Raw genomic sequence first — 25,977 nt, 5'->3', positions numbered from 1 at the left:
CCTCCTAGCTGGACCTACTGATGGCTGCACTCTTTTCTAAATAGTAACACATGCTCCAATGCATGCTTGAGTTTGTGCAGTATTCTTGTTTCTGAAAGTCAAGTTGTGACAATTAATGCTGTATCTAACCAAATGATCACAGCCTCCCTCTTCCCCATGGGAACTACAATCAAGAAGCATCTTCCAATTTCATGTACACTAAACCTAGGTGGCCACAAGCTTCATTTGGGCCATGAACTCCTTTGAAACCCTCATAAAAACTGTCCTACTATCTCCCTGGTAAATCACACATACACAGAGTTTTGCCTTTCAGGACATATGGCCTTATAAGATTTTGACTACTAGTGACCAAAATGTTGATGTTTTTCAAAAATTACACAGAATTGTTAAGATGGAATAGTTTTATTCAGCAAACAAAAAACTTGCTAATTCAGAGTATCCTCTAGTCCACGTAATGTGGTTTAGACTACATTTGCAAAATTAGGGCCTTGACGCTGAACAAAATAAAATCCAGAGGAAGAACTACAGTATCCAATCAAAAAGGAAGTACTAGCAAATGAACCAGAATAAAAGACTTTATTGTATTCCATACATTCACAGGTCACTTCCAGATTTAGTAACAACACTGCAATGCTATGATGCTGTGCGGTCATTTAGCTTAAACCACAGTGTAAGTTGGTAGCTCTCTCCTGCTCTCTTGGCCTCTAGATGTATCACAATACAATTCCTAACTGTGGCCTGGCAACCAATGCTTATTTCATTGGATTATTTTCTGACTGGGACATGAGTTCATCGCATCTTCCCAGAATTTTAAAGTACCTTCCCTTACATTATAAGAGATGACCAAACACTCTAGTGTGAGGGCTGCTTCACACACTGTTCTTATCTATCATGATTGCTCTTCCTTACATACACGTCCCGTACAGACCAGCTACACACGGCATGGTCCTGAAACCACAGCTTTTGTTTCTTTGGCCAGAATGCACCTCTCACCTTGAGTGCCCGCCTTAGAAACACAGGTACTTGGTTCTCACAGGGTGTGCATGGTTGGCACAAGTTCATCTGCCCCACGGTAAAAGCTCTTCAAAACCTTTGCATGACTTGTGGGGAGCAGGGTCACAATGTGTTGCATGTGACCTGCCTCAGCCTCAAAAGATAAGAGATCATGAGGCTCCACCGCCCCCGGGCTCAGGAAACTTGATCCACATCGCTAGGGCTCTGCCTGTTAGGTTATGGATGCTCACCTGACTCTCTGAAGCAGAGGGAGGCTGACACAGATTAGCTTTTATTGAAATTATTAAAGTGCAACTTTGTGTTTTCACTCTATCAGGCACTGAAAAGCAAGAAGCTTTTAATTTTTTCTTTTCTATAATGAAATATATTTTCTTTACTCTTATTTGTATCTGTAATACACCTGCAATTAGAAACAGCAGTTAAACATAAAACACATAACAGAGCAGAAGGCACAGTCTGAAGAGTGGGTATCAGAAGAATTTTGCCATTTACGCTCATAGGAATACTAAACCAAACCCAATCAGACCAAACTCCAAAGCCCATTTTGTTTACAAGTCTGCCTCTTTTGTGCGATAGCAAGTCAGTCCTTTAAAGCAGAAACCCCATTTACTAACCCTACATCCCAAGTAAGCAGGCCTGTATCAGAACCAAATAGCTGTCCTCTTTCATCAGAAAATCTAAGTGATCTGAAAGACAATTCATCACAAGTGTTTCCAATTTTCTTCTGAGAACATCACCAATCCCACTAATGCAAACTCAGAACATTACTTCAGTCAAATTTCGCTAAATGCTATAGCTTTCTTCAAATAAAAATTAGCCAGAAAAATACCTTAGAAAAGATTTTTTTTTTCATTGTGGATTCCAGGAGACTTTTAAGACATTATGGAATTCTCGGTGATTATATTCAAATGGCAGAGCCACATTTGCTGACAGTATTTTCTAATTTTATCTTTCTTATAAGAAAAAAAGGGTAAAAATCGGATCTGAAATACTGACAGGGTTCCCCAAAGTTAGATATTAACACAGCTTTTCATTTCTCTTATGAGAACTTTACTGCAAATATACCTTTATCATAGAAATGAGATATCCAATACACATTACAAAATGTCATATTTAAAGATGACAAATCTATTCTTAACCCAGATTCTTCATCCACAGAAGTTTAATGACTAAAATAACACAACAGAATGAACAAATGTTTTATTGGCATGTTCATTGTTGTAAACAGCATCTGGCATGAAAAAGTTTTACCAAAACCTTTTTTATTGATTTTTATAAATTAGATGGTATGTCAAAATTTATGTAGAATTGTGTGCATTGAGTACTTTTATTTAGCAAAGCAAAAACTTGCTGATACTAATAAACTCTGCAATGAAATCATGTTGACTGCATCAGTCTGTACCATGACCTGACCTCATTAGCAAGTTTATTCAGAACAATGTTACGACGTTTCCCAAAAGTTAAACTACATGTAACTACAAATTGACTCTAAAAATTAAAACTGGACTTACAAGCATTCTAGAAGATTCAAACTTGAAGTAAATCTTCAAAACTAGATGTACAAGGAGAAAAAAATTGAAGCCGCTGAACAGAGAAACCTCATTAACAAGGGCAACGACAATCCTATGGGACCTAGCACTGAGGAACCTCACTGAGGATTACATTTACATAGATTGCTATACTTCTCAATGTACACAAATGTACAGAATGAATGATACGTGAGAAGAATAATCATGGCAGATAGTTGAACTGCAATTATGATAACTCAACAGGATCAATTTTATTTACATGCTGAATAAATGAATGAAACATATTCTCTACATCCATAACTTAAGTACAATCAGTTATAATTACAACACTGCAGCAATCTGAGCTGCCACCTGCTGGGATCGGTCTAAGGGAAACGTTCTGATGTTCCAGAATAATGTTCTTAATACTCTGCAAAAAATGAAACAAAATAAAAACACAACTTCACAATTCCTTACTGGGTTATGGCTGGTTCTAAGAATTTCTTTTCTTCAGCTCCTGTTTTTGCTGCTTTCCAAGAGTCAACACACGTTGGATTTACTTCTGAATTGTCAATGAGGTAATGTGTGTATCAGTGAAATAAACAGAAAATTCATTCATTCATGGCCTTTGCACAGCTTTTATTATTAAGCTATGAGCATCCTGTTTGAGGCTAGTTTTACTAGCGGCTATGTGCACATTTGTCTGCAATAAAAGAAGTTTACTCATTCCCCTGTCCCCTTTTCTAATAGAAGGTTAGCTTTTTTTGTTTTTGTTTTTTTATTTTTTTGCACATCCCTTTTCACTTTACAGTACATTTGACTATAGTGCACAACATGATTCCGAGTCAAAACAGTGGCCCATTGGGCACTGAGCTTCTGATTGGTGTAGGGCAGTCCAATCAGTGCTGGTGTCACTGGGTTACCCCAACCATGTCCGGCCAAAATGGCACTACCCAGTGGTAGTGAACCATCTAATTAAAACCAAACTCCCCCAGGGAAAATGCTACACTATCAGAGTCAGTCTTGAGTCAGATCTTTATTTGGTGCTCCATCCAGATATATTTTTAGTGCTTTCTCTTTACGAGGTGAGTATGTTACACGATGTCCAGTCTTCTGGAGTCGACTGCTTTCTTTTTTCATCAGTTCATTTCTTTGCTCATCTGTCAATTCCATTAATTCTTCTGTTTTATCCCTACATATAAAATGTTAATCACATATTAGCCCAGTAGAGCCCTCCACCTCTATTAATGTATGCTTGAATGCTATGATGCGCCTCAGCAAGATAATGAAATCTGTTACTGGTGAAGTACTATGATTTTATATACTGAGATGTCCCAGATTTCTAAGGTGTTAATCACAGGAACACATTGCTTACTTCTAAAAGTGGCAGAGAATAACTTCCATGTTATTAGCAGTAGTAACAGCTATCATTATTGAACATCTATAATAGGCACTGTGCCAGTTATTTTACATGCAACAGCTCTAATTCTCATAAAATCCTGCAAGGTAGACATCATTGTTGCAATTTTATAGATGAGGAGCTAGGTAAATCAGAAAGCTAGTTTTGAACCCAGATCTGTGAGGCTCCAATGACTATTCGTTTTCCTCTACATCTGTGCTGTCCAATACAACAGCCATTAGCCACATGTGGCTATTGAGCTTATGAAATATGTCTGGTTCAAATTGAGATGTGCTGGAAATATAACAGACATACGATATTTCTAAGACTCAGTACAATAAAAAAATGCAAAATACAAATGATTTTTTATACTGATGACATGTTGTAATGATCATATTTTGGATATATTGGGTTTAAAATATTTTTAAAATTAATTTCACCTGTTTTTATTGTTTTTAATGTGGCTACTAGAAAACTTCAAATTATAATCATGTTTGGCTGTCACTGTATTTCTACCGGTTAGTGCCGCTCCATATCATAAAAACAGTAAAGATATTTATGGAAAATAAGATATGTATGCACGCCAAAAATGTATTACTAACAGCAACAAAAACATTGTGAATGTTACCTATAAAATATGACCGCACCATCATCACAGATATAAAGAGGCCAGACATTCAGGGTAGAAACTTTAGGATTCCAGTCTAAATCTTGATGAATATCAAGGACAGAAATATCACAGGGAAATGTTCCTCTACCCTAAAAAGAAAAAGAATGAATGAATAAATCATGCCACTAGCTGTGTTTATCATGCACAATACACAGATGCAAACATTCTCAGGGCTTTACCTTAGCAAATTCAATATCATCCAAAGGAATCCCACTGATTTCACTAAGCTGTAAAATAAAACATTTTATTTGAGTTCATTTAAAAAATTAACTTGCTTAGAAAAGTTATTTTCCTTTTACCCCACGAACAGAAATAGCTCAGTTTAAAAAATGTTTCATGTAAAAAAATTAAGAAAAAGCAGAAAGCGGCCACCCTGCAAATACCATGTCCCAGAAATACCAAGTTAGTATATTCCTTCCAGACCTTTTCCCATGCATACACAAACTACACCCACATGTTTCTAAAACATGTAAAATCAGATTAATATCTCTATATAATAATTCTGTTCCTAGAGGAATAGGATACAAAGTGACCACATTCTCTTCAATAACCGAACAATATACATTTTATCTCCTACTGATGGACACTGAGACTGTTTTCAGTTTTTCCAAGTACAAAGCTCTACTGTATACTTCCATGAATATCCTCGCACATGGTGAAACCCCGTCTCAACTAAAAATACAAAGAATTAGCCGGGCGTGGTGACATATGCTTGTAGTCCCAGCTACTCGGGAGGCTGAACCAGGAGAATCACTTGAACCCGGGAGGCGGAGGCTGCAGTGAGCCAAGATCGCGCCACTGCATTCCAGCCAGGGCAACAAGAGTGAAACTCCGTCTCAAAAATAAATACATAAATAAATAAATTCTTTTTTCTTGAGACAGAGTCTCACTCCATCACCTAGACTGGAGTGCAGTGGTGCAATCTTGGTTCACTGCAACCTCCACCTCCTGGGTTCAAGCAGTTCTCCAGCTTCAGCCTCCTGAGTAGCTAAAATTATAGGCATGCACCACCACACTTGGCTAATTTTTGTATTTTTAGTAGACACAGGGTTTCACCATGTTGGCCAGGCTGGTCTCAAACTCCTGAACTCAAGTGATCTGCCCACCTCAACCTCCCAAAGTGCTGGGATTACAGGAGTGAGCCATGGCACCCAACCTGCAAATACTTCTATAGATCGAATTCCCAGATGTTTAATTGCAAATCCGAAATACTGACAAACGATGCCAACTGAACTTGAAAAAAATCATATCAATTTATACACTTATCAAAGGTATATATTGTCTGTATCCCCTAAACCTTGAGAACTCTAGGTATTTTTTGATTTTCTAAATCTTCACCAATTTAAGAGTGAAAAATAACGTTATTCTTTAATTTGTATTTCTTTTTCTATAAATTGCCTATTCATGCTGTCTTTCTTAAAATTAGATTTGCTCCATCTTTTTCTTATTAAGGTAGTAGCTCCTTATAAATTATGGATAGCATGTTTAATAACTGCTTCAAATAATTTCCTCCTAGTTTATTGTCTTTTAGCTTTGTTTATGAGTTGCTTTTTAAATACCTTTTTCTTTGGCTGTGCAGAGGATAGGTTTTTACGTGGTCTATAGTTTCTTTTTTTGGCTTCTGGTATTATGCTTACAAATATCTTTTTCCAGGAATACGAAAATATTTTTAGTATTTAATATTTTACATATTTTCACCTAGTACATTTACTTTTTTTATATATAAACTTAATACATTTAGAATTTATTTTTGTGTTTAGTATGAAGTATGGAAATAAATCTTTTTCAAAATGCTCATTGTGCTAGTACCACGGATTGACTAATTCACCCTTTCCCCAGAGATCCTTAGATATCCCATCTTAAAATGCAAAACAGACCTTCATCTGGATTCTCTACACAATTCGACTTCATTTGGTTTTTTTTAGACATACAGCAATTCACTCTAGTAACTTCTAACTAATTCTAACTACTTAGGACAAAATTGGTCCAAGTAACAGAAAGTGAGGATCCACTTCTGAATGGCCAGGAGCCAAAGTAATTTTTCAAAGAATCAGGAGCCTGAACAACCAGAGTGTGCCACAAGGTGTGACAGAAACCAAAAAGAAAGGTTGCTGCACCAGTGTTTGGTACTACTTCCTAGGTTTTCTCTTACGCAACACAGGAAGAATGTATTGTTTATATATTATATATTTTATTAATATTATGATATACATATACAACATAAGATATATGTTTTGTTTAAAATGAACTTACCTTCTCTCGCAATTCGTCCACACTACTGCTTTCCAATACAACCTCCTGGAAGGGATCCAACTTCATCTCTGAAGGCTTCCACCGTCTTGACAAAACTGCAAGCTGTGACATGGACTTCATCTTCTCTACCCCTAAGAATATGCAAGATTAGGTCATCGTTCTATTTCCTCTGAAGGTTCATAATTTGACTTTTCCCTTAGTGCCTTACTAAACAAAAAGATTTACTTCAAGTGTTACTCTTAAAAAGTGGGCACAAGAAAAAACCCAATTATCCCAAGGAGTTTTTGAGAATGAAATATTTACTCTCTTCTCTCCAGTCTCAGAAGATAATTCCTCTCTTCTTCAAACCAGTACTCCTAATTCCACTCCCTCCTGACTCCTGTTGAACACTGCATTACCAATTACTCTCTTCTCTGGATTTCCAATCTTTGTTTCTCTATTGGCTCCTATCCCTATCTAAAATCATAAACAAATCAACTTCACTTTATCCTCTTTTTTCACTAAAGCTATTATTAATCCTTCTCTTTCCATTTACTCCCCAATTTAGTGATTCTTCAAAATTGTCACTTTTCCATTATGTCACTTTTCAAGCATCAACTCAATTGTCACTTTTCAAGCATCAACTCAATTGTCACTTTTCTCTGGTGTACACAAGAAGAACTTCTACTGATTCAGTCCCTTAGTACCTATTATTTTAGAATGACAGGTTTGCAGTTCTGTTTCTTTCACAGACTGTGTGCACCAATAAGTGGTTCTTACTCATTTTTGTAGCACAAGGGATTAGCAGTGTCTGGCAAATTACAGGTCAATAAATACCTCTTGGATTTAATCACATGACATTTCTTACTCAACTATCTTGATGTGAAAATATACTGAAATAATACTGATGCAGGCACCCACCATCTAGTACCATTTTCAGATGAATCCATCTCTGCTAATACATACTCAATCCTTACAAGGGTGACTTCTTTGTCATTTATGATCTCTTCCTGACTTACCCAGGCACAGTGATTATTCCCTACGACCCCAGATACTCAAAGAAATCACAATCTGGAGCACTTGCCTACACACCATAGTAGATGGTATCCTAGTTGTTCCTTACCTCTCAACTTAACTTGTCAATTAATCAGAATTTCAACCATTTAAATTTATGGTTGAATTAGACCTGAAGCAGCCTGAAATACATGAGGTGTTAGTATTATTGAGCTCTCTAAAAACTAGGATAATCTTGTAACAAAATATCCAGAATTGATATTTTACTTTCTACAGAAGAAAAGGAAAATTAAAATTTTCCTAAGCAACAGCAAAAAAAGAATATAGAACTAGTTGTTTACCTTGATGTGATCTTCTAAAAGCCAACTTTCCTCCTATAAGCCTCCCTCCAAACACCAATACTTTAAATGTGCCAATGTTGATAACGAAAACTGGGAGGTGTGACAAATATGTCTGCTACTTGGACCTCCTCAAGGTCACTGCTATGGGTTGAATTGTGCCCCACAAAAAGACATTTTGAAATCCTAATCCCTAGTACCTCAGAATGTGACCTTATTTGGAAATAGGGTCTTTCCAGTGATACTCAAAGTAAAATAAGGTCTTCAGGGTGGGCCCTAATACAATAGGACTAGTGGTTTATGAAAAAGGGGAAAACAATACAGACAGACAAGCCCACAGAAAGAACACCACATGAAGATGAAGGCAGAGACTGGGGTGATGTATCTACAAGCCAAGGTTGCCAATGATGGCCAAAAACCACAGAAGCTAGGAGAGAGTATGGAACAGATTCTCCCCCACAGCACTCAGAAGGAACCAACCCTGTTGACAGCCTGATCTCAGATTGTGAGACAATACACTTCTATTCTTTAAGCCACCTGGCTTAGGACACACATAGTCATTGTTCTTGAGTCTCTGATAAATTATCAGTACCATGTCTTCAATACAAAATAAGCCATAATAGTAAAAAAGAAACTAAAGAACAAACGTGGCTAAGAAAATATTAGCAGAGTTTTCTTAAAATGTATTAAAAACCTAACTTTGTAATTTCCTCATAAGGGGGAATTAATATTCTCAACATTCAAAAAAAGAATACTTAAAAGGCAAATGGGAACCAGAGAAAGATAGCAGAAGGCTGAAAGACACTGATTATTCTTTCAAAAACAACTTAAGCAGTTACATTAGGACACAGGGGAAGAAAATAAAACTCCCAAGGATAAGACGTAGGTAGGAATCACATCAATCCATAATAAGGATATCGTTATGCTTAATATAACACAAAACACTATAATGTATATTAGATTCCTCGTAACTCATTATTTGATTAAAAACTATAGGCTTCTATTAGTTCTAGAGTATTTCTAACTGATACTTCCCCCAAAAAATATTGAAAATACCATCAAGAACTTCAAGGAAAACCTCCCAGTTGCTGGAAATATTAATATCTTCTTCATAAATATGATAATCCAAAAAGACAGTGCCAGGATTCTTCCATGTTTTTTTCCTTAGACGAAACCTACAAATGTGATAAGACATTTAAAACGACTATAATTTGAAACTCTCAATTTAAAGATTGACACTAATCTGACACCAAAGAAAAATGAACTATGTTCAAATACAAAAGTCAAATAATGAGTTGTTAAAATCTGGGGAAATAAAGAAATGTTCCCAGTAATTCAAATTTAGAATCCTGTATAGGAAATCCAAACAAAATTTTAATACTCTTGTTTAGTCCTATTAAACTAATCTGTCATACTAAAATTCTGAATAGCACAGGAAATTTTAATTCTCCTAGTTTTAGAAAATCGTACCAGTCCATTTCAACTGACCATATAGTCTTTCTTCAAATCGCTGATGACATTAATTTTACTTTACCTGTCAATACTGAGCTCTAAACCACATTGCTCCCTGAGCTGAGGAATTAATTCCTCTTTTGATTGCCGTACAGTCATTCCTTTAGCAAACACAGCATCTAGCAGAAACTTGCATGGCTAGAAATATAAACATAAACAATCAGAGCTTGAATTATACCTTAAGTACATTAATACTAACACATTAAAATAAAAATTACCAAAACATTTTATTTGCAATTAAGGGCCTGAGTTTCAGAGTCTATCTTCCTTTTTTGAAACCTTAGCTCCACTATTTATGAGCTCAGCTATCTTGGGCAAGTTTACTTAAAATCTCTGTGTCTCAGTTCTGTAAACTGGGAACAGTATCTTCCTCACTGAGTCATTGTAAAGGTTAAATAGGATAACACATTTGTATTTTCCTTCTTTTAACAGTTATAATTTTGAAAGCAAAAAGAACCACTTTTATGGACTAAAATGAGGGAAATGTATACTAATTCTCCAAATACATTAGCCAATTGTCTCAAAAGAGACAGTTTCCACAAACTCAGATTAAATATGTAAATCAAAATGACTGTAATGGGTCACATTAAGAGAAATAACAGGTGCCAGATAAAATATCTTACATGAATAAAGGCATTTTATGATAAATTTATGGTTTTCACATTTGTCTAGTTCTTCAACAGGATGCTATAACATGTTATAACAGAATGTTATAACAATAGGATGTTATAACATTCTGAAAATATGATCTTTGCCTTATTCTTTTGGGTATTTGTGGTAAGGCTAGTATACCACAGGACTAAAATATTTTATTGATTACCCCTTAAAAAACACGGCCTGTTTAGATCATTCACCCACACCGTTTACAAGCAGTGACCTTGACCAAGATACTTAACTTCTCTGTGCCTCAGTTTCTTCATCTATAGAATGAGAATAAGAAATAGTGCTTGTATCTTAGTTAACTGATGATTAAATGAGTTAATATTTGCAAGCACCTAAAGCACACAGTAGACACTATATAAATGCTTGTTACATACTAAAATGACTTGCAACTGCTATTCACCTGTAGCATTGTATGATTGTTTCCAGAAAGCAAGCACACGCACAAAAAAATTTCTTTTCCTTTTAAAAGCAGGAAAATTTTGTCTCATTTCAGCATTTGTGGCAACACTTTAGAGCACAGGGATGACAAACAGTGGCCTGAGGGCCAAGTTCACTGCTGCCTGCTTTTGTAAATAAAATGTTGAGACATAGCCATCTCATTGGCTTATTATTGTCTATGGCTCCTTGTGCTAGAATAGCAGAAGTGAGCAACTGCAACAGAGGCAGTATGGCCTGCTAAACTGCAAGGCCCAGAAAAAATTTGCTGACCTTTGCTTCAGAGAAATAAAATGACTATGAATAAAATATATTCTATGTTTTCAGTAACTGTAAAAAGTAACCTTATATTATTCTTAAACGTATTACTTACCTCTTGTTCATTGACCAAAAGCTGGTATACTTTAACTCTGTATTCTCCTTTTTTAAGTGCTCTCCCCAGTCTAATTGTAATCTATAAGTTAAAAACATTTTTTTAGACATGCTGTCTCAGCAGAATAAACAACCCATTCTCATCCCATTTTTAAACTTTCCAAAATTCTCTAGATTATAGGCTCTCTGAGAACAGGCGTATCTTTTACCTCTGAATCCCCAGCACCTAGAATAGTAACTGACACACAGCTAACATTTCACAAATGTTTGTTAGATGAGTGAAGAAAAATAACAACAAAAAACCCCCCAAATTACCATTAATCATTAAAAAAAAATCCTTCCAGTTTATCTACTTCACCTCACTTGGAAGTAGTAAAAGCTGTTCTCAAATCTATCATTTAAAATAGACTCTAACTACTCGAAGATTATTTTAATCAACCTTATTGTCATCAGAAAATGATGAAAGTGTCTCATTCAGCCGGACGCTCTCAAACTCTTGATTGCTGGCATACACTCGAAAGACCTTGAAGTGAGAAGACAAAACTCCAACAAAGGGCTCTAAATGTTGTTTGAAAGCTGCCAGAGTAATTCTTTTATCAACATGCACCATCAACCCTAAGCATACAAAAAAACCAAAACAGGAACAAAAATGTAAAAGAAACCTCTGAGTATAAATAAAACAGATCATATACTTTTTATTACACTGTATGCAGTAAAGAGTACCCCTTTTCAGTTAGACTTTAGCTAATATACCACACTGAATGGACAAAAAACATGGACACAGAGTTTCTGATAGCTTTTATCTGACAGCTTAAAATGTTCTGAGCTATTTAAGTGCTTGTTTCTTTGTTTAGGTTGCCAAACTCAAAAACAAGCTTCTAGGAATTCTTTTAAAATATATACACTTCTAGCTCTACACAGTAATAGTGTAAGCTCTGGTGGTTCCAATCCCACCTCTTCTGCTTACTTACTATATGGGACACGGCGCCAGCCTCCGTACCTCCATTTCCTCACTAGAAAAATGGAGATGATAATAGTGCCCACCTGAGTGTTGCAATGTGACTTCAGTGAGGTAATTCATTTATCATGCTTTCAGCACAGTGCCAAATACAGCGTGATTGCCTCAAAAACTGTTAGTAATATTATTTAATTTTCAGATTTTCACTAGAAAAAAAGTCACGACTGGCATACTAAGATGTCTGATTTATCATGTGGTTGGGCTGTAATTAACAGGAACTGTATTTAAATGGATCAGAAACTCTTACCTCTTCCCGGCTTAAATTTAAGCTCTCTTGGTATTGTAATAGGATTATCTTTGATGAGCTTCGTTTTTCCCTAATGCTTATTATTTTAATCTTTTGTCCCTAATTTTATAAGCCACTCATGAGGACACATCTGGAATGCTTCTATTGACTGTGGTCTTCATATTGTAGAAGAAAGCAGAAACCAGACTCTCAGTTAATAAGGCAGTGCTGCCTCGCTGCCTCAGGCCACTGGACCTCCCTGGCTCTAAGGCTCCCTCCATGTTAGGTCTGGTTTTTCTGCTAAAGCTACATGGAAGGTAAAGGATGAGGCCTTAAAACACTCCTGGTAAACCAACATTCCCATGTCATATCAACACTTGGGTTGAATTTTTCTCAGATGACTTGTCAAATAAATTAATGTTCATTGTTTTCCTGGCTATAAAATATAGGCTCATTAATAGAAAATGTGACAAGAACAAATTAGAAGAAAGTATGAAGAGGGTGATGAGCTTTATTTACTATCTACCTTTTGAGTTTTGAGGCAGCATTTCTCTTAATTTGTTTAAAATGTCACTTTTTAAGCTTTAAGGAGTGCCCCTCTATGTCAATAATCCAGCTTATGGCAAACAAGCTTCTGTCTATGCTATCCAACGAGGTACTAAATTTCTTAACAGAAGGGTGTAATGCAAAAATTACTGGATTAGAAATGGAAAGCCTATGGCTAGATTTCAGTTTTGTCACTTTACTCCGATAAATGGCTGTAGGCAGGTCATCCAATCTCCCTCAACCTGTTTTCCCACGTGGTCATAACATATAACATTGTTGTGACAAATGTAGTAAAAGTCTTTTCTAAAGCATTACTCAAATACAAGCTTTTATTACCATTTTGGTTTCTTTCCTAACCTCTAGTAGTGCTGTGTCATAGGAAGACAAAAATGTTTGCTGGTTACTGATATCGTTTAATATGGTGATTATGACCAACTGGTTCTGGAATTTGATGGCCTGGCCTGAATGAATTCCTGGCTCCTCTTCATATATTAGATTTGTGACTCTGACTTCTTTTCTGTACTTCAATTACCTTTACTATAAAATACAGGTAATAGTATTTAAACCTCAAAGTTATGTTCTGGGGTCAATACATGTAAAATATTTAGCATAGTTTTGGCAAAGAGTGTTAATTTATTGGCTATAATTACTTTGTAGTTTTAGAGATTACTATTGTACCATTTTTCCTATCTACCTCTTCAGACTGAAGAGTCTATGTCTTCACAGAACAACCTTAAAATATATTTATGATTTTCCTTTTTGGTCCTTTCTCTTATGTATTTCTTTTATTCTTTTTCCTTTTCTTTTCTTTCTTTTTTTTTGGGGGGGGGGGGGACAGGGTCTCGCTCTGTTGCCCAGGCTGGAGTGCAGTGGTACGATCATAGCTCACTGCAGCCTCTCCCCTCTGGGCTCAAGTGATCCTTCCACCTCAGCCTCCTAAGTAGCTAGAACTACAGGCACATGACCATGCTGGCTAATCAAAAAAATTTTTTTTGTAGAGATGGGGTCTTACTATGTTGCTCAGGCTGGTTTCTAACTCCTGGGTTCAAGCAGTTCCCCTCACAGCCTCCCAAAGTGCAGGGACTACAGGTGTGAGGCACTGTAACTGACCCTTATGAATTTCTTAAGTGAAGCGGTAACCAAAATTGTACGGAGAAATTTCAGTGTAAATGCACTACCATCTTTATTTATCTTGGCTTTCCTGTTTATACCCAAGTGCCTATGAACTATAACTAGTCCTACTAGGACAGTGTTCTCAGAGAATGATCTGTAATTATTCTCTGAAACAACTCTTGGATTATAACTGCTATCTTAAGGACCATCATTTTAAGTACAGATTATTGCCTGAGTGAACTGCGTATACTGTGCATAGTGCATCATTCTTTAAATGTCAAATTCATTGTCTACCTGTTCTTCCTTGCCATTTTATCACTCTGAAGAATGTGTATTACTACTCATCATCCACATGTTTTCCCAGGGACCTTCTTTCAGATGACTGAGGAGCTGCAATGAATCAGTCTTAGCACAGACTCAAGAAAAACCTGGTTGCTAGCTGCTATCCCTACTCCCCTATCTCCAAACCAGTTTTCTACACATGAGAAGACATTTTCCGGGGTCACATTTTCTTTTCAAACAAGACCTTTTCTATGGCTTCTAAAAGCCCAAATACATAAGTTGTAGTGAATGGTTTCTCTTCTTCACCATGTTTACTATTTCAATGAACACTAGGAAATTAGCCTGGTATGAATTTCCAAATATGGCCAACATTCTCCATTTAAAAGATTTTATTAACTGTTCTAGGATGGAAATGAGACTTTTCAAACTATAATGCTAAGTATTCCCATCGAATCAAATTTTTCCTACGGTTGAGACTATCATCCAGTCAAATTTTTAGCACATCATTCTAAAACAAACCAATTAAAAGAAATTGCCAACCTTTTACTAAAGAGGAACTACTTTTAATTTTTCTAATGTCCTTGATGGGTTGAGTATGGTAAAAAAGCAGAGCAGTTACTACTATTTTTCCTTTACTAAGATGCAAGGAAAGAACAGTGGTAGCAGCTATGGGGTGGTGGCTAATGATATCTGAGTCTCATCCTGGCAGTGTGAGCGACTAGCTATGTGACCGCAGGCAAATTACTTAATCTGTTTGACCAGTTTCGTCATCAGTGAAAACGGTCTAACAATATCAATTTCACACAGCTGTTAAGAGAACTAATGAAACAATGTAAGCTAATGAGCCTTATGAGGTACATGCTCCATAGAAATTTAAAACATTATTACAATACGATTTCCCTCTATTTTGTTCTGCCAATCCACGTTTTCATACTTGAGTTTCTGCAAGATATATGTATGAATGTTGTATGATTCCAGTGTTATTTAACCCAACTAGTTAAAAACACAAATTTAAATACTTGTATTATTTCATAATTTCTACTACTTTGTATTAGCAGATAGAATTTTGAGACTACAAGCATCATAGCACTTAATTTTCAGAGTGGGTGACTGTGCACCTCCTCCCCATGAGATGAAGCATAAGGCTGCATCTCAGTTGTCTCTACTTCTAACAGTTACACAGGGCCTGGCATCTAGTATGGATTTAGAAAATGTTACTTGGATGGGTGGATGACTGGATGGATAAAGAGTGGGGCTCCCTTCCAAAGGTAAAAGGAACAATTAGATGCCTTCAATTCTAGTAATGGTCCCATTTACTAGCTATATATGCACTTTTGGACAAGTCATTCATCCTCTATGAGCTTTGGCTTTCTTACCTGTCACATCAGGATACTAATGTTTGCTTTACAAAGTTTGGAGAAGCTTTAAGTGAGAACAAATAAGCATTTTGAAAACTAAAATATAAAAATATAAGGAGTAATATTAATATTTGCTTTGCTAGAACTAATGCAAAGTACTTACTTTTCCAGCTACTTCTCCTTTACACTTGAAGAAAGATTTATACTAAACCTGGTTGCCTTGCTAATTATTTGGCTGGCCTCAGTCTAAGGTTTTATAAAGGTTCTTTTATTTTAAGTCTCATACTATGCTGGAATGTTTTTGTTGTTACTGCTTATGCCAAATGCCCAAACTCTCAGATCTTTTCCCTCTTTCTGAGATTATGCATTGGAATTTCTAGTAACTCCTTGCTTTGGAGTTACTTCAAAGTAACAGAAAAAATTTTAAGAGTGCTTTTTCTTTCTCTGACTTTCCCAGTTGATTAAGGACTTTTTAAGGGGGTATAGCAAGGGAATTGTTGTTTGCATTGGAAATAGAGAGAGGGAAGAGCCTGTAGAAATAAAACATTTTCCTGGGCATTGAATATCAAATTTTCTAAAGTGTCTCAGCTTTTAAAAAATATTATTTACTTTTTAATATATTCCCTAATTTTTTACTTAGTAATTATATCATAATTCCTTCCTAACATTGAATACTATTTTTTTTTACTTCTTATCTCAGAGTTCTGATATAATTACCATCTAATTTACTGCACAGGTCTAAGAACAGTGTTCATTACAACTGCGTCAATAATCTTATAATCCAGAAAGTTACAAATGATCTTAGAACTAAGTACCTAACACTTAACTGAAAATTTAAATAAACTGAGAGAAAAACTGATGCTGTTTCAAGGACCATTTTTCTTTTGAAGTACATACATTTATATCCTTCCCCAGAACCTTCATCTGCAGCATAAGGTTCAGCTTTGAAATACATGTACTGCATTTCTCCCCTACTCTTGCCACTCTCATCATATTCACTATCAGTTCCAGAGTCTTCTTCTGCTGTATCCCATGTTTCTTTTTTCCCTTCATTTGCTTTCGTTCTTCTACTACTTGTGATACTGTGAGAGTCAAGTCCATTAGCCAAAGGGATCTGAGCATTGTCTGCATTGCACAAAGTATCACTGCTATGACTGGAGCTAAGAATATCACTGTCCACTGAACTTGTACTCCTGTCATTATTCACATCTGAGTCTGATCGTTCTTCAGACTGAAAATTTTCTGGATCAGAAGTCTGAATATGCTGTTCAAGTTCTCTATTATCCACCGATGCTGAAGAGTCCCTCTCATTGAGAGGTGATTCGATGTTTTCAAAGTCACTTGTCTCAGTACTTTTGCTGCTGTCCCCATTATCTCCATCCTGCTGTTGCTGCAGTGACAAGCTTTTGAGTTTTTCAGTGCTTTCTTCTAGAATAGCTTCCACAGACTTTAGGCTTCCTACAGGTCCTTTGACTCTTTCACAGTCATCATCCACATTACCAGAATCGCCTCCAGCTTTCTGGTATGCTGTCCTTTTGGAATAAGATCCTGGGGATTGTTCAGGTAGCAAAACAAATAATCTGATTGTATTTGCATGCCGATCCAGGAGTTTCCATAAATGAGAGTCTGCAAAGGCCATCTGGTAATCCAAAGTCTCGGAGCTTTCAACAAACACCTACATAGTAAGTCAGAGTTTTATTATATATTAATTTTAGTGACATGCTCATTCATCATCATCATTATATTGCATCAATACAACACAATACACAGTTATGTTATAACATGTGTGATGATATAGTTTCTGAAGGACACTATTGTTTTGGAGACTGAATAAAATGAATATTAGGCTCAAATGTCTTTGTAACTAGCCATAAAACTACACTAAGATAGATGGTATGGACATACACATACACACAAACATCTTGTTTATTGGGTTGTCCAATTTCAGAAAGTTGTGTATTATATATCCTTCTCTTTAGGAAATTAATACTCTGGTTTTTCTTTAGATTGTAGAAATCTTTCACCTTTAGGAAATCCAAGTTTAGCCTGAACTACAGACACAGGAACATGTGTAAAGACACCTTGTGAATATAACACCAAAATCCAGATCATGGAAAAATTTAATGGGCAAATGACTTCGCTTTGTAACAAACTGCAAGGAAGCAAACAAAAAAGACACAGGAAAATTTACAGAAAAAAATTTTCTAAGACAATCAGAGAAATTTGAACACTGACTAGATATTGACTGATATTAAGGTATTTCTTAGGTATATAATGTAATTGTCACTTTTTTAAAAGAGTTCTCTTCATTTAGATATATATGTTCATATTATCTATAGATGAAATGATATGATCCTGAGGAAGTTTATCAAATAATCTGGGCGAAGTAGGTGGTTAAATTATAGATGAAACGAGATGATCACTGTGGAAGCTGAGAGATGGGGATGTGTGGGGGTTCACTCTATTTTCCCTATTTTCTCTACTTTTGTTTATGTTTGAAATTTTCCATAATAAATCTTTTTTTAAAATGAAATTCGTACTTGGCATAAATTTGACAATTATAAATAGCATGTTGGGTTTTGCATAAAAGGATAACACTATCATTATCCTATTCAGTAAATGTTACAAATTGAAACCAGTACGCTAACCATTTAAGGAAAAAGAAAAGTTAGATCCCTACTGCACTTCTTACCCTAAAGTAATGTACTGGAGGGGATTAGAAATTTTAATGTTTTACATATACACACACATATACACATACATCCCCTCCCCCACCACACAAAAGTTTTAGAAGTGTAGGTGAATAAAAATTACATATTAGTAATAAAATACTAAAAAAGTTAAATGAGATAAAAGACTAGACTGTACTAAGATGAATGAGACTAGAGTGATAAAAACACATATGAAAAATGATAAATGATCAAACACATAATAATAGCAAGACAAAAGAAGAGGATTAACATGAACTTTCTCATTTCCAACAGAGAAAAATGAGTAGGCAAAAGGAATAATGTTGGGTGAACTCAAGATTATAATTTTCTCTATACCAGGTATGCCTCTGACCCTCACCATGAAGCACTGCTTTATGGGACAAGCTCAAGAATAAACAAAATCCAGGGGACATAATCACTGTGGGAAGAAATGGTTATGAAGTCTTCACCAAAGAGGTAGGACTAATCTGGAGACTGAAAAAAAAAAATGCAGGGAGAGGAGGAAGAACACTCCAGGTGGGAGTGCACATGAACAAAGGCAAAGAAGAGGAGAACCAGTAGGACTGATTCACAGGACAGAAGGGAGCCTGACCTGACCTGACTACAAAGGAAGGTAATTACTGGGTTGAGAATTTTAAATTAAGTTCCAGACAGATGTTGAACAGCTGTGGAGGCCAGGCTTATAATATTGAACCTAATTTCATTTACTACTACCAGCATAGAAAATAGTAATGAAAAAGTAAATGACATACCTTGTTACTTCTAAAAAATCCTTCAGCTTTCAGGGTTTTACTGGAGACACTGAGAAGACGCAAATCATTGTAGCAGCGTTCCAGCACTATTCTCATTGTTTCAGCAGGTAAATGGATGGCCTATAATGAAAGCAATTTAATAAAAAGTACTCTTTCAAAAATAATTCTGCTTGACTTAAAAATATGGGAAAGCAAGACACTGCTGAGTTCTTCTTAAAAGCAGCAGAGAGAAACATAATTTTAGTAGAGGTTTTAAAATTTTTGAATAATTGAAGGGAAAAAATACTTACAGCCATAAATTATACTGCAAATCAGGAGAACAAAGTACCACTTATAAATGTATGCTCTGAAACTATTTTAAAGGTAAGGATTTTTTCCTAGAATCTCTATTCCTCTCAAACTTGCCAAGTAAATGAGTGATCTGATTCCAAAGAACTGCGTAACTGACTTTTTGACTGCTGATATCAAAATGTTGAACTTCTTGGCTTTTGACAGGCCTTTCTATAATCTGTGAATAGTTTTTAATACTTTTATTAAAGCAATAAGCAATTTTCCTTTGTGTAAAATGAGAAGATTAGTAGGGAAAATTTTAAGTTTTTCTGAAAGTCCACATCTTTAATTTTTGGAGTCATTTTATAAATTGACATGAAAGCAGCAGATAAAAATACTTTACATTTAAAAAACACAATTTCTTTTCAATGCAACTAAGGTCATCAGTTATAACTACCTAATTCTTAAGCAGGCTGGTTAAAAATACTGTATTTGTTTACATGATGTTTTGTGACTGCCTTTATTCTCTATAGACATATTTTTCTCAGTAAGATTATTAACTTCTTGGGGAAGAAACTACTGTGTCTCTTTCTTTTGTATTATGTGTGAGTGCTTATTAAACTAAATTTTTTTACATTTGTCATTCATATTTTAAAAATGTAATATACAGTATATTATACCAACATAGTATGCATTTACAAGCAATTTAATCATAAAATATAATTTCACAAAATGATTTCTTGGTTATTACTTTAGCAAAATTGTTAGAAGTCATATACAGAAGTCAAAATATAAACTTTTTTTTAGAACATAATAACCACCAACTCTTACATAATACCTTACAATTTTTTTCCTCAGAGCATTTATTTATTTTTCATTAATGTTCACTACAACTCTGCTAAACAGGTATTTACAACCCCAGATAATGAGATGAAAGACAAGACTACCATAAGATGAATGACTGAAAACTGGACTCAACTTGTAATTATGGAACAATTTCCACTACACCAGGGAATATTAACCTATGGTTCAAGAACCCTGCAAAATCTGCCGTTTGTATGCTCAGGGTTCTGCAGAGTACAGGACCCTTGTAAGGATGATAATCATTTGTCTGGTGTGGACTAATCCTTTTGCCCCCCAAAATTTGAATGTTTTCATTGTTATATTTTTCCAGCTCAAAAAATCGGAATGAGCCTATGTTCTTTACCACTAGCTCACATAATGGCACCAGTATTTAATTCATCACCTTCCCTGTCAAGTCTACACCCTCACCTTCCTCCTCTATTTCTATTAATGTATCCCTACTTTTCTGGTTACCCAAGTTTGAAACCCCTGGCTCAGGTCATCGGTGCATCTGCTTTACCCCAACATTTAACAATTACAAGTCCTACAGATTCTATCTCTCTTGGAATCTATGCCTTCTCTCATTTCCAGTCATACACCTGCACTTGAATTATTTCAACAGCTTCCTCCTCTCCATTCCTGACTCCCCTCAAGGCATGTGGAACACTAGTCTAGTGTCACCAGACACTAAATGCAGCATTGCCGCACTTAAAAACGACGAAAACAAAAACTCGACTTATTGCCTACGCCAAAAAGGAGCCCAAACTTTCGTGTTTACTGTTTAAAGCTCTTCATGAAATAAACTGTACTTACATTTCCAATCCTGTATTTTATGATAATCCAGCCAACACATATAAGTTGTTATATGTACTTGCCTCACACTTTCTTACCTCCACACTTTACTCAATCTGTTTCTTTTAACTACAGTTGTCTCCTAACTACAAATATTAATTAGCTCCTGGAGGTAAAGCATGTATCTTATTCATAACTGTCACATAGTGTGTCTTGTACATAGCAGGCTCTCAAAAATTTATTTACAGACCCCTTTTAAAACTTACCTTTGAAATCAGTTGTTTGAATTCTGTAACTGTCTGATTTAAGTAAGCACGAACAGTTATAGGAGCAGCTACAGATTCTGCCTTTAGATCAACAACATGAACTTTCACCATCACTTCTGTCACATTTGAAGACATAAACACAGAATTGGAGGTTATTTTTTAATGTATTTCACATGAGTAATGCATTCTTAATGTGTTTCTAACAGGTGACAAATCCAAACTTCCAAGTACAGATGAAAACAACACTGAATAAATATAAATCACCAGTTACTGCAAAACAAGTATTAAAGGTGACACAGCACTCCTGCTTGCTTTTGAACAAACCCCTTATTAAGCCACCTTGTTCATCATCAAAGACTTATCCTCAAAATAATATTTCCTATATCCCAAGGAAAATTCCACACAAAAACTGTTCTGATTATGCCTTTGTTTTCTCACTTAAATCTTTTATATTGAAATTTAATCCCATTCTCTTCTGTTTTCAGAAGGTTATGTTTATAATTAAACTCTTAATCACTTGAAAAATAAATGATCTTCAAACATTGTACTTAATACACAGTTATTCTGTATCTGTTTTAACCTCATGTTTTATGTCAATCCTCAGTTTTTTCCCTATGTTGTTAATCTAAATTTGACAAAATATCCTGCTAAGATCTTGATTATTAATGAATAAAGACTACTTTATAAGTCTTACAATCCACACTTGCATTTAGAGTTCTCTTTCAAATAAGTGGTATTACTGCTGACTCATGTTATATCCTAATCATTCTTTTTCCTGTCTAGCAGAAAAAAAAAAAAAAGCAAGGAAATGTCCTTAAGGGACTCTTTATAGATAGGGTAGAGTCTTAGAAGTCGAAGTAGACATCATAAGGTTTCCAGAAATAAAATTTTCCCACTTAAGAGACGTAGACTCCTTGAAAGAATACTACATCTAACCTACTCTGTAAACAGAGGCCTTCATTTAAAAAGGAGATATACAGGATCCACAGAGGAACATTATTGTAGAAGGGCAGAATAAAGTTTTGTAAGTTCAACTTTTAGGGAAAAAACACAGAGAACCTAATTCTGACTAACCACTGATGCAAAGGAGTTAGGGCCAAGACAAAACAGTACGGATTTTGTAAAATTATATAAACATTTTGCTTTTCTTCTATTTGTTACAATTTACATATGGTAATTATAGAAAACTCTGTACAAAAACAGACCATGTAACTGTCTATAGGGAAACTGTCTCTGGGAAAACTAGGGGCATGATATTTTGGTTTTCCTAAGCAGTCTCAAAGAAAAAAAAAATAACAAACTCAATGTGCTGAGTGAATGTGATAGATTTAATGAAGAAAGAAAAGATGAAGTCCCTGGGACCTGTAGAAATAGAGAGGATGACGAAAAATTGTAAATGCTGACAGTGATGGGATAATGAATCCACCCTTCCAAAGAAGACCTGAAAAACAGCCTCTACTTCTGAGACTTTATGGGAATATACTTTTTTGGACCAAGGTCTTCTCCATAAAGAGAAAGAAAGAGAAAGAGAGATCTTCCTAAGAGAGCAATTGATAACTTTAGGGATTGACAGCTTCCAGAATGATTCAGTACCGCCCACTGGAGAAGAAAAAACCCACTGAAGACCGTAAGCTAGAAGTTTTGTTGTTTTTTGTTGTTTTTAAAATTATGTATACAACTCTTTGCAAGTAATCTAGAACTTAATTCCAAGCTGTTGCTGAGTACTTCTCAACCTGTCAAAATTATTCTACATTTTAAGACCATATACAAAATTTAAATTATGTTCATTTCTACAATAAAAAAAAAAAACTTTCTCATGAAAATTCTAAGTACAGAACAACTAAAAATAGTGTAAAATTGCTCACCTCCAGGTTTATAAGATTGGAAAACCTGATCAGGCTTTCTCGTCTCCAACAGCAGATCAAACATATATGTTGACTTGACGCCACCTAGTAGAAGCCCCATTGGTGTATCTTCTTCTCCTTCATATGACCGTTCTAGATAATCATGAAACTCATCATATTTAACAAGGCGACAGCAATCCAGGGGTATTACCTCTTCTAAATCCATCATCTAAAAGAAAGTAATCCCCCAGAAAGAAAAAATATATATACATATATATTTATATATATACATATATAAATACACAGTGTTTTAGTCTGTTGGGGAATAACATTACAATAGGCCCTAACAAAATCCACACATTTATGATTTGCATCAAAGACATCAAAGTTACAGGCACAACTTAAATGTTATTTTTAAATAATTATGTTTCATTATCCCTCCAATCATATAAAGCATGTACTAAATACATTTTTTATTTTTTAAAAAGTTAACATCATAAACTTTAGGTGTAGAAACAAAATCAATGTATTGTAACTATTGTTCATAATCAACTAACCTGGAAACACAGAGGAAAACAACCAAACAGCCAACTAGAATATGCATCTTTTGTTTTCTTAATCCAATCTGGAGTAGAATTGATAATTCATGTAACTAGTAACAATCTAAGTACAGGAGGACAGCATGTCTCATAAAGCCATCACAAAGGGTTTGGCTTCTATGATATCCCCTTTCAATATTAGCCTCCAGAATACTTAAAGCTCATGGTATAGGAATTTCTATCATAACATTTCCTTATAGCTTATGTCACTAATAGATGACATACCCTGGTTGCAACAACTCTCTTGATAGGAAATAAGCCTCCTAGAGAAACACAGTAGGATTGCTTAGAAGTATTCTATGTTCATTTAAGGTTGTGATTATGAGTTTCAAGAAGAACTTGTAAGCCTCAGCGTATCCCCATTGATCTCTACTCCTCCCCAACCCCCATCCCCAACAATGAAGCTCTATTTTTGGCATATAAGATTGACTTATTTCTCTTTTCTGTTTGTTTGTTTCTTTTTATTTGCGAACTTTTACTTCCTATTTTCAAGACTAATGCTTGCAGTCCACCATTATATTTAAAGAATTTTTACCAAAATGAGGCAAATCCAGAGCCATCCATCCATCTTAATGTTTGTTCATTCATTTATCCATTCAACATACCCAACCAATTTTGACTATTCTATATACCAGGGAAGAGTACTAAAAATAAAATTGTGAGCAAAACCAGAATGGTTTTTGCACTTGTATGTGCTTATAGTTTAGTGAGGGGCAGTAATATTAATTAAAATAGTCAAACAATTAAATGTAAAATTTCAATACTGATAAGTGCTATGCAGGACCAGATGTATAATATAAGTGATTCTCAAACTTGACTATGCCTAAGAATCACCTGAGATATGTGTTAAAATGCCTATTTCCGGGCTCCAACAGAGAAATTCTGATTCATCTGCAGCAATTAGCATTTTTAATAAGAATGTGACTCTGGTGCAGACTGCACTGGATCACACTTTCAGAAACAATGTCAGCTATCTTGTGTGTTATTTTTAGTTATGTTATTGGTTCCATGTATAATTATACACAAAATGATGTAGTATGCAATTTTTTCTCTAGGTAATGACTGTTTAATTTCAGTCATTCTGTTACTGCTTATATGGAAAGGGGAAAACTTAAATTTGTTAAGTATCATAAATGACATTTAGAATGATCTGGTGAAACAGCAGTGACCCCATTTGCCTTTCAAACCTCATTAATAACTTTCCACTACTCTTAGAGAACAAAACGTAAACTTCTATTTCACAAAATCTCTAATTTCATTTTATGGTACTCTGTGCTCACTCAAAACAATCTAAACATATGGCTCCTTTCTTCAGTTTCTTAAACGTGCCAAGCATCTCCTCACCTCAGCACTTTTGCACATGCTGTTCACTCTACTTCGAATATTCTTCCTTGAGCATGGGCCAGTGATGGAATGGGTAACCCATCTGACTATGGACCAGTATATTCTTCCTCAACTTTTTGCATCGCTGTCTCCCTTTCTCATGGTTAAAGTTTCAAAATAAATTTTCTCAATTTACTACTAATGTATTTATAGCATCTAAATAATAAAATAATTGCAAACTGTGATGTTTAAGTACGTTTTGTCTGTTCTTTCCAGTAGATTGTAAACTCCATGAAGGCAGTGACCACGCCTTGTTCACTTTGGTATCTCTAACACCTCATGTTATCTTATTCACTCTAATATCTCTAATGTTTCATACAGTAAACACTCATGAAATGTATGTTAAATGCATAGAAAGAGCAAATAAACATTCTGTTCCTAATTTTAATTCTGGGATCTAGAAACTTCAAATGGCTTCCAGAGGGAGAAAATTTTCAAAATCAACTGACTATGCTCCAAAGGAGAGGTATAAATATACTCGGTAAGAGATAAATTAACCAGTTACCAAGGTTACTGCCAGTGTTTATATAACTATTATCCATTATAAAAACTTGGGAAATTATGTTAATACTGTTGTATTAGTAAGTAAATGCCAATGATGCAATTAAACATACCTTATAAGCCATTTCTACTGCTTCCTTTAATGTCTTATCCTTATGAACCTCCAATTTATTTTCCATCATTACTTGTTTTGTAGGATGCAAACAGAATAATTTTATCTAGAAAATGTAAAATATCATCATCAACTCTGCAGTTCCAAAGTTCAATTCTTCCGTAGATAGCATTTATTCCTAATTGTCAAAATACTGCAATTTTT

The 25,977-nt window shown here is 35.1% G+C and overlaps 1 protein-coding gene across 4 annotated transcripts in view; it reads right to left on the bottom strand.

Moving 5' to 3' along the window:
* Positions 1–557: 557 nt before the first annotated feature.
* The window catches only part of USP47 (ubiquitin specific peptidase 47), a 117,877-nt gene continuing 92,457 nt past the window's right edge, over positions 558–25,977 (bottom strand). For all 4 annotated transcript variants that reach the window (XM_008971426.5, XM_003818168.6, XM_008971425.5 and 1 more), the window contains 13 exons: positions 25,775–25,879; positions 23,200–23,407; positions 21,335–21,450; positions 19,164–19,283; positions 16,598–17,375; positions 11,597–11,772; positions 11,159–11,239; positions 9,710–9,825; positions 9,232–9,350; positions 6,845–6,975; positions 4,771–4,818; positions 4,550–4,680; positions 558–3,714 (listed from right to left, as the gene is read on the bottom strand). In XM_008971426.5, the coding sequence (XP_008969674.3) occupies positions 3,540–3,714; positions 4,550–4,680; positions 4,771–4,818; positions 6,845–6,975; positions 9,232–9,350; positions 9,710–9,825; positions 11,159–11,239; positions 11,597–11,772; positions 16,598–17,375; positions 19,164–19,283; positions 21,335–21,450; positions 23,200–23,407; positions 25,775–25,879 (2,304 nt within the window). In that variant the 3' untranslated portion in view covers positions 558–3,539. The remainder of the gene's footprint in view (positions 3,715–4,549; positions 4,681–4,770; positions 4,819–6,844; positions 6,976–9,231; positions 9,351–9,709; positions 9,826–11,158; positions 11,240–11,596; positions 11,773–16,597; positions 17,376–19,163; positions 19,284–21,334; positions 21,451–23,199; positions 23,408–25,774; positions 25,880–25,977) is intronic.

Source organism: Pan paniscus, chromosome 9 (assembly GCF_029289425.2).
Source record: "Pan paniscus chromosome 9, NHGRI_mPanPan1-v2.0_pri, whole genome shotgun sequence".
Taxonomy (NCBI): Eukaryota; Metazoa; Chordata; class Mammalia; order Primates; family Hominidae; genus Pan; species Pan paniscus.
The sequence above is the reverse complement of the archived record's forward strand: the minus strand, read 5'-3'. Positions and strand labels throughout refer to the sequence as shown.